Source organism: Crocodylus porosus, unplaced genomic scaffold, assembly GCF_001723895.1.
Source record: "Crocodylus porosus isolate Cpor-Errol unplaced genomic scaffold, CroPor_comp1, whole genome shotgun sequence".
NCBI lineage: Eukaryota > Metazoa > Chordata > Crocodylia > Crocodylidae > Crocodylus > Crocodylus porosus.
The window spans coordinates 7881911-7894834 of record NW_017728942.1 but is presented as its reverse complement, the minus strand read 5'-3'; the positions used below and the strand labels follow the sequence as shown (position 1 = coordinate 7894834).

At 56.3% G+C, this 12924-nt stretch overlaps 1 protein-coding gene across 1 annotated transcript in view; it reads left to right on the top strand.

The window, feature by feature from the left end:
* The window catches only part of LAMA5 (laminin subunit alpha 5), a gene marked incomplete at its 5' end in the record, with an annotated part of 123173 nt that overhangs the window by 77618 nt on the left and 32631 nt on the right, over nucleotides 1–12924 (top strand). The window contains 10 exons of the mRNA XM_019548091.1: nucleotides 2023–2120; nucleotides 4250–4388; nucleotides 7553–7695; nucleotides 7798–7904; nucleotides 8540–8693; nucleotides 9125–9285; nucleotides 9892–10000; nucleotides 10501–10598; nucleotides 10979–11180; nucleotides 11679–11805. Of these exons, the coding sequence (XP_019403636.1) occupies nucleotides 2023–2120; nucleotides 4250–4388; nucleotides 7553–7695; nucleotides 7798–7904; nucleotides 8540–8693; nucleotides 9125–9285; nucleotides 9892–10000; nucleotides 10501–10598; nucleotides 10979–11180; nucleotides 11679–11805 (1338 nt within the window). The remainder of the gene's footprint in view (nucleotides 1–2022; nucleotides 2121–4249; nucleotides 4389–7552; nucleotides 7696–7797; nucleotides 7905–8539; nucleotides 8694–9124; nucleotides 9286–9891; nucleotides 10001–10500; nucleotides 10599–10978; nucleotides 11181–11678; nucleotides 11806–12924) is intronic.

The window sequence follows — 12924 nt, the reverse complement described above, 5'->3', positions numbered from 1 at the left end:
CTAGAACTGAAGAGGGAAAGAAGAGCTCTTTTATTCTGTGTTGCAGTAGCAGCTAGAAAGGCTAAACGAGGGGTCAGGGCCTCTCTGTGCTAGGTGCACACAACAAAACCGACAGTCCCTGCCCCAAGGAACTTGTAGCCTCAGGCTGCTGCAGTCCACTCCTGTGCCATGGGAAGTCACGGGCAGTAGCATCAGTGGGGGGTTATTTGGTGTGTGCCAGCTCATGTTCTTAGCACCTGTCTGCGGTCTTGGCAGTAGCTTCAGCCTGGGGAACTTAAAAACTTCTGAAAAGTGTGGGTTTCCCCCACATCCTGCTGCCCATGAGACTCTTTTCATCCTTCATAAACACCATGCCACCCCCTGCTCCCAACCCCTGCCTTGAGTGTGATGGGCATTGGGGGGACCCTGAGCTGAGTTCACTGGCGCACTGACTGACCCTTGCTGTATGACCGCCATTCCCCAGGGCAGCGGGCAGTGCTTCTGCAAACCCAACACCTGCGGCCAGCTCTGCTCAGCATGTAAAGATGGCTACTTCAAACTGAACAAAGCAAGTTACTTTGGCTGTCAAGGTGAGCCCCCTTCTTGCCTTCGTGATGCATGGGACCCGGTAGGAACAGAGCGCAGAAGCCAGTCACTGGAGCAGAGGCTGTTTGGAGGGTGGAGAGACTGCAGAGGATGGGAAGGCAAAGTGTGGATTAGGGCTGGGGGCAGCTGGGGGCTGAGTGTCCAAAAGAAGCTGGTATCTTTTATCAGACCAACTAAATAGTTGAAAAAATTGTTTTTTTGCAAGCTTTTGGTTACAAACACGACATAGGGAGAATCTGAAGAAGGGTGTTTGTGCCTGAAATCTTGCAAAGAACCGTTTTTCCAATTATTTGGTTGGTCTAATTAAAGATACTGCATTTACCCAAAGAACTTTATCTGCCTACGTCCTTAGACCAACACAGCTACAACCAGCCCCCACAAAAGGGGCTGAGCGCCCTGTTAAAATCACTGGGAATTAAGGTGTGGGGGGCACCCACAGCTGCCCTGCCACAGAGTAGAGACCCAGCCTGCCCTACCTCCCTTGGCAAGTGAGATGGTCACTCACGCTCCCCTCCTGTTGGGGTCAGAGGGAAGCCGCAGATGTGGGTGCTGGGGGGTTCACTTCTTGCCTTTAACATCTGCTTATGTTGCGGGATCCCCATGCACGAATTAATACCCTGGCGGAGAGAGAAGCAACAGCCTTGGCCGTGTGCTGTCACCCCGCACAGCACCAGCACCTGCAGTGGCCTGGGGGCAGGCAGTGAGTGGGCTGTGGGTTTGGGGGCCTGGGAGGAGGAGGCAGGGCTTGCCAGGGGAGTCTTCAGGCCTGTGCTCTCCATGGTGCCTGGAAATAGCTTGGAGGTGAGATGGAAGAGAAATGGATGCAAGCGCAGCCCGTGCCAATGTGAAAAGCAATACAATGGAATAAAAATAGAGGCCCCGCCACCCCTCCCTCGGCGTGCCGCTTTGATTAGCGCTATTCGGAGCTCGTTAGCGGTGCGGGAATGTAAACACGTGCTTCCTGTCCTCAGGCTGCCGGTGCGACGTAGGTGGCGCGGTCGGGCCGTCCTGCGAGAGGACCGGGGCCTGTCACTGCCGACCAAATACGCGGGGCCCGACATGCACCCAGTAAGGAGCCGCCGCAGCGGTGGGGGCACGTGGCGTGGCGTGTTCACGTGTGCTCGAGGCTTCCTCCCATGCCAGCACCTTGGTGTTGTCCTCTCCTGGTGGGCAGCGGTGGGGATCATACCTCAATGGGCCTCACTAAAGAGTCTGCCCCCCACTTTTCCCCTCCATCCACTAATTGCTGTGAAGAAGTGAATGGGAAGGTGCCCCGCTGTGGTGCTCGGTGGCTCCTCAAGGAGCTGCACGAGGCTGTTGCATGGAGCGCCGTCCTCCTAACCCGTCGCAAACGAAGCTTTCCTGCTGTCATCCTCAGACCTGCAAAGGACCATTATTTCCCTGACCTTCACCACCTGAAACTTGAGCTGGAGGAAGGCACCACGCCGGATGGCCGGGCTGTTCGCTTCGGCTACAACCCCCTGGAGTTCGAGAACTTCAGCTGGAGAGGATACGCGCAGATGTCTCCCATCCAGGTATGATTGATGGCTCTGGCCCCTGGCGGTGCTCCCTGTGGGGTAGGGGGAGGGAGGGCTGACAGTCTGATGTGCTGCAGGCGAGCGTCTTATTTTAACCCAAAGCGAGTCTCAAAGCCCAAGGTCACATGGTGGGCAAAACAAACAGGCCCGTGTGTATATATAGTCTGTTTGCGCAGATATTTCCTGTAGCTGTAGGGACAGCGTAGACTGGTGATAGGAGAGCTCCTCAGTCCGGAAGCCCTTTGCATCCTAATGCGGCGAAGCTGGGTATCAGGGCTTATCTGTGCACAGTGTCTGCAGGTCTCCCAGGCCCTTCCCTGCTATCTCTGCTCTTTCCTGCAACTCTGCATAACCTCCCTTCCCCCCCGGCCTAGAAATAGAGCAGCACTCCCCTCCCTCCCCGCCAGATGTAGCTGAAACCCTCCTGTCGCTGTTCTGCTGGTTGAAGATAGATGGTTTTCCGCTAGGCTAGTCCCCAGGGGTGAGGCCATGATACCCACTGACCCCGCTGCCTCCCGCATCTTCTTCGTCTGCGAACCCTCCTGCTGCACGGCCTCTCGGAGGACACTGAGCGAGCGTGTGTCCCCGGCTCTGATACGACCGCGACGCAGGGTTGTTCTGCATAGGAGGGTCCCTCGGCACAATGGTAGCTCTCTCTTTAGGCGCCCGCAGGCTCTTTGCTTGGCTTTGTCGGGCTGGTAGGGAGTGAGGTGCCAGTTTCCCATTGACTTTTGGTGAAATCTGGACACTTAAAGCCTTAAAGATTAGCAACCGGGAGCACGGAGCGAGCCGTTCTCTGCGTCCTTGTCTTTGTGTGGCATCCCCTGATGGCATTCGTGATGCAAGCCGGCTCTGGCAGGCAGGCGCGCGGCTGCTTCATTGACAGCCAGCTCCCACGCAAGACGTCCAGTGGGCGACTTCAGCGCTTCCTTCCTGCGACCGAGTCAGACCCGGAGCCAGCATGAGCGTGGCACCGCATGAGCCTCCCTACGAAGTTGCGCTTGGCATGTGCAGAGGTGGTGTGACGCATCTCCGTCTAGCGCTGTAGACAGACCCGTAGGCACTGGGGCAGGATGGCACTCAAGCGTTCACCCGGGGTCTGTGTTGAAGTCAATAGGGATGAAGGATGCGCACATGCTGGGCACTCTTCTGGGTCAAAGCCATAGAGGGAGGCTTGTGTGAGTCTTAACGTACCCGTCCGGGATGTCGTCCTCACTGCGTGTTCGTAGTGGCGAGCAATTTCAAGGCTCTGGAGACAACTGGGCAATTCCCCTTGTCCCCTTCTCTGCAGAGAAATGCAGGTGGCCCCAGCATCGTCTGCCGGTTAATTGTAGTGCAAAGCACTAGGACGCTTTTGCCTCAGGAACGGAGACTTCCTTTAAAGGCAATGCTCCCAAATGACCCCACAGCTGCAATTTCTAAGGTTGGCAAGCCAGTCAAGTGACCGGTCAAATGTAGTCACTTGAGCACGTATTTTTTGACCAGTCAAAGTTAACAGCAATTTTACCCCCAAAAAAGCCACTTTTTTTGCAGTTTTCTTGACAGAAATATGATTTTTTTTTTTAACTTCTTTTTTGACATAATGAAAATGTTGTTTTTTCTGTGTATTATTTGGGCCTATTGGCAATTTTTTTTTGCAATTTGTGGCTGGTATTTGACTGGCTGGCTGGCTTGACCCTAGTAGTTCCCCGTCACTGCGAGGCAACTTCCTCTCAGAGTTACGTCGAGAAGCATCCTCCGGTTCGATGCCAGGGCCGAGCATCCCCAAGCGTTGGTGGGAGAGTATCTTCTAGATGCTCCATGCTTTGGGCATCAGCGGCCCGTGACACGCGTGCACACATATGCACACGTGCACACGCAGGGGTTAAGCAGCTGAAAAGGTGCTTCGGGAAGGAGGGATAGAGGTAGATGCTCTTTCGGTAGCACGTTTTGTCCTTGTCCAAGTGAGGCTGTTGTGCGGTAGGGCCAGTTCCCTTGAACCTCTTCCCCCCTTTTCGCCCCCCTTACCACGCGGCATGTTGCTTTGGGAGCGTTAGGCCAAGCCGCTGGGTCGCTTGGGTCGGTGGCTGGTGGCGGAGGCGATTGAAGGTGTGCTCTGCTTCTCTCCCCTTTCTGTCTCCCGCCAGCCCCAGGTAGTGGTGACTCTCAATGTGACCTCCCCCGACCTGTTCCACATCGTCTTCCGCTACGTCAACCGGGGGCCTGCAAATGTGAAAGGGAGGGTCTCGGTCCTTGAGGAAGGAAAGTTTAATATTTGTGGCAACTGTAAGTGCATTTTTCACTTCTCCACTAACCCAAAACAACCCACTTTCTGCACCACTGCGCCTCCCTGCTCCAAAACGCCTCCCTTGGGTACAGCCTGACTCCTCCGTGTGCCAGCCCCAGCAGCCGTGGAGCTGCTTCCCCGTGTAACGCAGAGGGGAGAGGGAAGAGACAGGCAGACAGGCAGTCAGACAGGTGGGTACCGCTCTCCCACAGTGGGGGTGACTGGTCCCGAGCCAGCTCCACAGTGACGTGCGCCCGATGTGCTTGTGCTTTTTTCAGAATAAAGTCAGAGTCACGGTAGCCGTGAAGGAGGCAGAGCTCTCTCTGTTCCATGTCATCCTGAGGTATATTAATTCAGGAGGTGCCACTGTGTATGGCAAAATTACCGCTTTTCAGCCACGAAGGAGAGGTAAGGATCCCAGACCTGCCCCCCTGGCGCCATTGCCACCTCCTCCCCAACCTGTGCAGTCTCCTGCGGCGTTGTTTCCTGAGGACGCCCCGTAACGCCAGCCTTTCCCATGCAAGGGCAGGACCACCAAGCCTGCGCCCCTCTGGCCAACAGAGCAGCACCACGGTGGTCTTCAGTCGTGGTCCCAAGCATTGTGGGGTGTGCTCTTGGCAACCGGGGTGTTGCTAGAGGAGGTGATGGTTAGATCAGGGATGCCAATCTCACGCCCCAGAAGAGATGGGAGAGCAGGCCACGCACTGGGAACCAGGACCAAACTTCAGAGAAGTGTTTCCTTTCTATCCCATGGATTTTTTTTTCCAAGCGCTTTTTGTACTTGCCCCATTGCCCTGTCCCTAGTTAACTCAGGGAGGGGTGACTTGGAGCACAGGGGCCTTTCCCCCCTTTGCCCCACCCCCCCGGGCTAAAGCAGGGACCCCTGTTTTCTGCAGAGAGGCCAGCTCTCAGCCCAGTGAGTGAGCAGAGCTCTAGGCTTCTACCTCACCCCAGTGCACAGCCCCTGGCTTGAATGTGCTCCTCTGAAGAAGTGGTTGGCCATGTCTGAAGCGTGATCTTGCCGTGCCTTGTTTTGTTCAAGCCGTGCCCGCAGCTCTTGGGCTGCAGGGATGCAGATTTGTCAGCACAGTCTAAACCCGTGATGGATCAGCCTGCTCCTTGGTGCAGCAAAGCTCTCTACCTGTCTGTCACCTTGCTTACGGTCCCTGCAGCTGGCTTGAAGCCTCGCTGAGAGCCTGTACGTGGGAGGGCAGCCGGCCAGGGTCTTGGCCTGGGGTTTTCAAAACAAGGTGGAGCATTGAAGTCCAGAAGCCAGCCGCAGGGTTTCCTTCCTTTTGAGGAATTAACACAAAAGTGGTCCAAGGATTTTGCAGTCTGGCAGCTCTCACGGAGTCCCAGCCAGGGACTTGCATCATCTCTGGAAAGAAATGGGGCCGCATCTGGCATCGGGCGCCTTTGGGTCACGTCTGCTCACGCACTAGCAAGCCCACATTGCAGAGCCAATGCAGGAGCGGCCTTGTGCATCCAGCCACCCTTCATTCCTACCCAAGTGACCTGGCTGGGGGTGACTTACTCCCGTTTACACCCTCTTGAGAAATCCCAGTCAAATGCATGGGAGGTCCAAGACCTCTGTTCTGTTCCTGGCTCTGCCACTGATTTGCCACCTGACCCCGAGCAAGTCACTTGCCCTCTATATTTTAGTCCTGCTGTTTGCACAGTGGGACATGGTTCTGGGCAAGGAGAGCTGGGGGGCAGCAGGGGACCCTGGGCCTTGACTGGTTGATGGTGGCACAGTGCCCTGAGATGGAGGGTGCAATTATTACCAGGAGCTGCAGTGCTGGTGCTGAGGAGACTGGGCCAGTACATCCAGAGCCTGGGGTGCCCAGGGGGGTAATTTTGGACCCATTTTTTTATTTTCAAAACCTGGTTGATGGTGCAACCGGTAACATTTATACACAGGACATGTCAGAGGAAGCCAGCGCCGTCCCAGGCAGGGCTCAGGAAGGGATTTCCCCTTTCAGTGGATGGCAGCTTGCTGTAGGATGTGCTCTGCTTTTTCCTCGAAGGCATCAAGTGTTTGCTACTGCTAGAGGCCAAAGACCAGCCTGCAGGATGGATAGCCAGTTGCTCGGCCCGGTGCTCTCTGTGTCCTCCCCATCTGTGCCAAAGGGCTGCGAGCGCTAATGGATGCAGGGCCTACAACTCACCCTGTCCCCAGCCTGAAAGGTTTGGCAAGTAGGGCTCCATGCTCAAAAGGAGGGGAGAGGGGCCCATCATCTTCCACAGACAAACAGGTGCAGTTTGAGGGGCACAGCCTCTGCTTTCCATCCCAAAGGGAGTTCTCCTGACTGCTGACTACCCCCGCAAGCAGTCCCTGCCTGAATGCATCCTGTGTCTCAGGAAGCCAGACTCTGCTCTCCACGCATGCTGCTGGTGCCTGCTGGCTACGGCTACGGTCCCAGCCCTGCTCTCACCAGTGCTGCTGACTTACAGCCAAGGGCAGCCTTCGCACCCACCTCCTCCTGCCTCGGCTCATCTGCTCCTGCTCAGCTAAGTTCCTGCCAAATGCACTTAAGTGCTTCAAAAAAGCCGACCCTGAAGGCAGGAGATAAGAGCACACTGGGCTGTCACCAGGAGCTGGAAAGCAATTGCACTCAAAGCGAATGGATTCGAGGGGTCAGTTCAGCCCAAGCTGGGTCAGCAAGTGCCGTTCCTGAGAGCCGTCCTCTAAGCCCGGGCTGCAGGAAGCCTGTTCCTGGGAGCAGCTGTGAGGCAGGAAGAGCGTAGCGCAGGGGTCTCCGCTTTGCCGTGAGACCGGTGATCTGAACCTTCAGGCAGGGATCGCCGTAGCCCCGGTGTATAACTGGTCTGGCTCATTCCTTTCAGCTGCCCTGGGACGACTGCTTCACAAACAGCTTCCTCCCTCTCTAGGTAATCGTCAGCAGCCTGCACCCCAGGGGACCCCATGTTCCCTCCGAGCGCTCAGGATTCACATGGAAACGTCCGGGATTTTTTTTCTCCCCGTCAGGCCCTGGCTGGAGTCTGTGCTTGTCTCTGGGATGGGGCCCTGAAGCATCCAGAGGAGAGCAAACCAAGTGACTGGCCGTTGCCTCCGAGTCTCTGCCTGTCACCCAGGCCATCCTCCCAAAAGCCCCCACCCTCTCCCTCGCCAACCCCCCATCTCTTGTCCTTCCCACTCCAGGTACGGAGCAGACCAAGCAGGTCGTCTTTGCCCCCAGCACGGAGCCGGCCTTTGTTACCGTCCCTCAGAACAACTTTGGAGAGCCCTTTGTGCTGAACCCCAGCGTGTGGTCTCTGATGGTCGAAGCGGAGGGCATACTCCTGGTAAGGACCAGCCCCTGCGATGGGTGAAGGTGTTGACACTTGTCCCGTCACATTCAACCGTGCACTGAACTTGTCCCCTTTCTCCTCCCCACCTCCCTCTAGGACTACCTGGTTTTGCTGCCCAGCTCATACTATGAGGCTCCCATACTGCAGCTAAAGGTCACGGAGGCTTGTACCTACCGCCCAAGTCCTGAGCAAGCCAGTCGGAAGTAAGGAGCCCCCCTCCTCTCTGTATCTGTGATCTGCATTACCTGGGGCCTGCCCAGCCCTCCGACCCCCAGCTGATAAGATGCCCTGTACTAACCACCCCAGAGACTGCCAGGTCTGCATTCCCACTCGGCACTGGTGGGAGAAAGACTTGGGTCAATGGGTTGCTCACAGAGCTAGTGCTGGAGGCACAGCAGTTGCCCCATAAAGGCATTTGCCCTGAGCAGTGTTAGCAGGATTTACCTGGCAGCCTGTAGTCAGCGGCTAACAGGCAGGTGTCTGTATGGCACCTGGTTTTGTCTGCTGGGACTGCCGACAGGGGCTGCAGGGGTGATGGGAGAGGTTTTCCTCTCCGGTCGTAGGCCCAGTTTCTCCAGGCAATGTCCGCGGTGCTCAGACAGTGCCCAGGGGGCGGGGCTGGGAGTGGAGAAGCTCTCCTCCTTGTTGCCTGCTCTGGGTCTCTTCCATGCTGTGGGCAGCTCATGTAGGGGCCCATTCAAATGCTCCTGCTCCCCAGAAGGCAGGGATGTGATGTCTGGCAGGGCCAGCCTTTTTTGCAGGAACCAGGGTGGGACAAGGCACTGCTTAGATCCCATGGGTCTCTGCAGAATTTCTCTATTCTCTCCTCACACTTCAGCTGCCTCTTGTACAAGTACCTGTCTGTGGATGGCTTCCCCTCTGCGTCGGGAGGAGATGCGGTGTGCAGGATAGACAACAACCTCCCCAGACCCTGCCCGGTGGAGCTCATCACCCCATCGCATCCCCACATGGTGCTGTGCAGTGGCAGTGACGTGAGTGGTGCATCCGTTTCGCCCTGGGAAGGACCAGCATCCTGGGAAAATGAACGCGGTGACCATTCCCCTGAGAAACCCCGTGTCCTTTAAATGTTCTGGGCCATATTTTCCAGAAGGCTTTTGCACCCCCCAGTCACTGAACTGCCTGCAGAGGTGTGTGCCTGTGAGCTCAGCAGCCCCTGTCACCCAGGCCGACTACCTTGCCCGCAGACATGGGCCTTTGTGGGCACACTCATTGCTCCGGCTTACACCTCAGGGTGTTTGATGAGCTCGATTGCAGCCCCAGAGCTGCCTAGAGTACATATGCACCCAATAAGTGGGGGGGGTCCGTGGCCCGTGCCTGGTGACTAAGCACTGGGATCCTGCATGTTCAGCGGGGGGATACGACGGGGGAGCAGGCTGCACAGCCATTATTTTCCCTCCTGCAGGTGGAGGTGCAGCTGCGACTCCCGGTTCCCCAGCCGGGGAAGTACGTGGTGCTGGTGGAGTATGCCAACACGGATGGGCAGCAGACAGCCGGCGTGGCCGTAACCTCACCGCAGCAAGCCCCCCAGCAAGGAACCTCCACTTTCTACACCTGCGACTACAGGTACAAGCAGCGGGCTGAGGGAAGGGGCCTGGGAAGGTCATGCAGCATCATCCCTCCCCTGCATCTCGAAGGGAGACAGGCTTATTGCACACATGATATCAGCGCCTCCTTGGTGTGTCTCGAAGCATTTGTTGTGGCATGCGAACAGTCGCCCCCGTGATGGAGGCACCAGCATTGTCCAGCTGGGGCAATGGAGTCTGAAGCCCAGGGCTTCATCCTGTGCTGTTAGGGCAGATGCACTTGCAAACCGAAGGCTCACTCACATACCACATGCATGTGCACAGTGCTGAAAACTAAGACCCGAGCGAGTCCCCAGGCAAGCAAGGGTGCATGCTGGACTGGGGGTATTTATGGAGCTGCCAGGCTGAGTACCATGTCTGGGAGCTGCTCTCACATTTGACTTCAAACCATGAGCTTTGTGGTAGGAAGTGCAGGCCTGGGATATCCTTAGGAAATTCCAGTTTTGTAACTAGGCGGGGAGGGCATCAAAGGGGCTATGCCAGCTCTGTATAAATATCTTCAAGGTCGCCTCTCTGGCAGGACAAGAAATGAGCCCTGGCTCTGCCCTGCCTGGGGCTGTCCTTGAGCTCTGTTTTTATCCTGCAGTTTCCTTTGCCGGGGGATGGTCGTGGACTCTGAGAATCGCTTGGCAACTTTCAAACTAAGCAGAGAGGCGACCGTTCGATTCACCGCGGATCAAGCCCACGTCTTCCTGGTAAGGCCTTGCCATGAGGGACAGCCGTGCCATGTTTGTGAGGCCTGCGTGAGATGGGGAACGAGGTCCCAGAGCGCTCGATTTCGTGCTTGACCTAGCGGGGTTGGTCCTACGTTAGATCCGGTGCTGGGTGGATCTCCCTGTGTTGCAAGCAGTTTAATGTGGTCAGATGCTGCCTGGGAGAAGAGGTGACCGGCAAACAACACGGTGAAAAAATGTCCTTGGGACTGCCGGCGGAGGGAGGATGGGAAGGAGTTGGTGGCTGGTTGGGGCATCTCTTGTGGCTCTTCTATAAACATGGCAGAGCATTTCTTCTCATCGCTGGCCTCTCCCTAGCACAGGGTGGTAGGATCCCAGAGTAGAGCCACAGTGTGCATCTAACAAGGGGATCCCTAGAGAGGTCAGCCTGACCGATGTGGGGGTAAAAGAGCAGGGCCAGGCTCCAGGTAGAAAAGGGAGCAATTTAACTCTGGGCTTCTCTTTCCTTCCTGATGCTGCAGCATAAGGTATACCTGATCCCTCACAGACGCTTCACCATGGAGTTTGTGGAGCCGAAGGTCCACTGCATCAGCCTTCATGGGACCTTCGCACCCAATAGGTAACCAGGGCTAGGATGTCACAGGGTTTTTACAACAGCGTGGATTTGTCACGCCGCACCCCTCCCACCAGACCACCTACATGACTGTCTCCACACTGAACGTCAGGGGAGAAATATTGCATGTACTCCTTCTTTAAAAATGGAGGTACAGAGAGGTGAAATGACCTGCTGAAGGGGAGACCGTGAGCCAGTGGCCAGGCTGGGATGAGAAGCTACGGGGTTACACGGCCTCCTTTACAGGCGCCACCCTGGAACGGGCATCCCAGCTCGTCAGCCTAGGAAGGCTCTTGCCTCAGTTTGTGCTATGGGTCAGCGACATGGGCGCTGTCCTCCCACAACTGGAGATCATGGGATGGCTTTGTTTCCTTCCTCTGTTGCAGTAGTTCCTGTGTCCCATCGAGGTTTCTGAAGCTCTCCCAATCCATTGTCCTAGAGGGAGGCCAGCCGGTGCTCATCCCCCTAGACCTTCCCTTGACTCACGCCTTCTCGGTTACTCCCACTGGCCCCACAACAGAGCCTCCGCCTCGGCCGCCCACCGCCGTGGACTCGTCAGCAGCGCTGCTCCTCCTGCAGCCTCCCCAGGTAGCAAATCCCCACTTTGCCTGGGCCAGGTCTTTCCTCTGGGGCGATGACACTGGTTCCTCTGAGGGTGGCCCTGTGCGCATGCGGGTCCCATCTGCAGAGCTCTGAATGGCTCCACGTGTGTCCAGTGGTTCTGCCACCCAAGTGCCAGCGTATTTAATCCGGGCTTCCCCGTTGCTTTGATGTTACGGGTCAAGTCATGAACCACCCCGCCCCACCTTTGCACTGGGCCCCACTCTGCTGGGTGTTCGGTGTCCCCGATGCAGCCCATGCTGGTGCCATGCACCCCAGCCTGATTTCCACTGCCTGGGAACGGCCGTGTTGGCTGCTCTGGTGAGCTGGAGGGGCTATCTGTGAACTCACACCCAGTGAGTCCAGAGGGCCAGGCCATCACTTGGGGTATCCCACACAGCTGCAGAAGTGGGGTGGGGGTGCTCTGGTAGTGCACCGTGTGTCAGCCATGGCTTCTTTTCTCTTTGCTCTTGGGCTCTGGGCCAGACTGCCGTGGTGTTCAACACCCGGATCCAGACGCTGGGCCGCTACGCGTTCATCCTTCACTGCTACCAGCCCAACCACCCCACCTTCCCCGTGGAAGTGCTGATCAACGGCGGGCGGATTTGGCAAGGTGAGGAGAGGCTTCAGGGAAGAGGTCCTTTTGTTCACAGATGGAAACTCGTAGGTTCTCCAAGGAGAAGGCAAGTGAGCTGCCTCCTCCTAACCAGGCCTGAGAAGAACATGTCTGTGGCGACAGAAGTGTGGAAATGTTCTCTGGGGACTGAAGGGTCCTCTCCTCCAGCAGAAAAAGTCATCACGAGAGCAAGGAGCTGGGAATAAAAGCCAGACAAACTCAAGTTAGGAATAAAGCAAAGAATTTTAACACTGAGGATGAGCAACTGCGGGAAGAAAACACCAAGGGGTGCAGTGGATTTTCCATCTCTGGGTATCTCTGAATCAAGGCCGGATGCCTGTCTGCAAGATCTGCCTTAATCGCACACGAACCACTGCACCCAGGGCTGGGGAAGAGGGAGGGGGTTGTGTGGGCAGACTGGATGGTGTGCTGGTCCCTTCTGCCTTCAGATCTGTGACCCAGGCTCCTCCCTTGGGTCTCTGTAGAAGTGGATTGCTTTTCCATTTCTGAGCCTGCTTCAGCAAAGGGGAAGCCAGGAGTGCTGGTACTTCCACTTATTGCAACAGACCCTAGAAAGGAAAAATTAAGACAAAAGTATTCCAGTTCAGCTGCTTTATTGTGTACATCCAGGAGGCCACTGAGGAGCTGTCTCTCCTCTACTTACTAGAGACTTGCTTGGGCTCAATACCTTTGGGAATCAGACCTCTTTCATGTAGACCCCTCAGCATAGGTTTGCAGTGGCCTCAGACATCAGCCCATCAGCTGGTCCAGTGAGGAACAGCTTCCTTGTCCACCAGCCGAGGAGCATCGACTCTACAAACTCCAGGGCAGAGGGGATGGTTGCACAGAGCCTCCAACTCTGGAAATGGGGTTTGCATCAAGTTCCTTTCTTGAGCACACTTCGCACAACAGGAGAGAGTGGAGGCCGTGTGGCACACCACCCAGAGAGCAGCCCTTGGGAGACCCATAGCTGCTTTTATTCAGCTCCCATGGGGTCTTGATTTGGACCACGAAGCCCTGAAGCTGGACCAGTGTCTGCTTGGCTTCTCCCCAAGGCTGAATCTGACACAGAAGTACCAGGGAATAGATGCTCTTGGGATAACTGCACCATGTCAG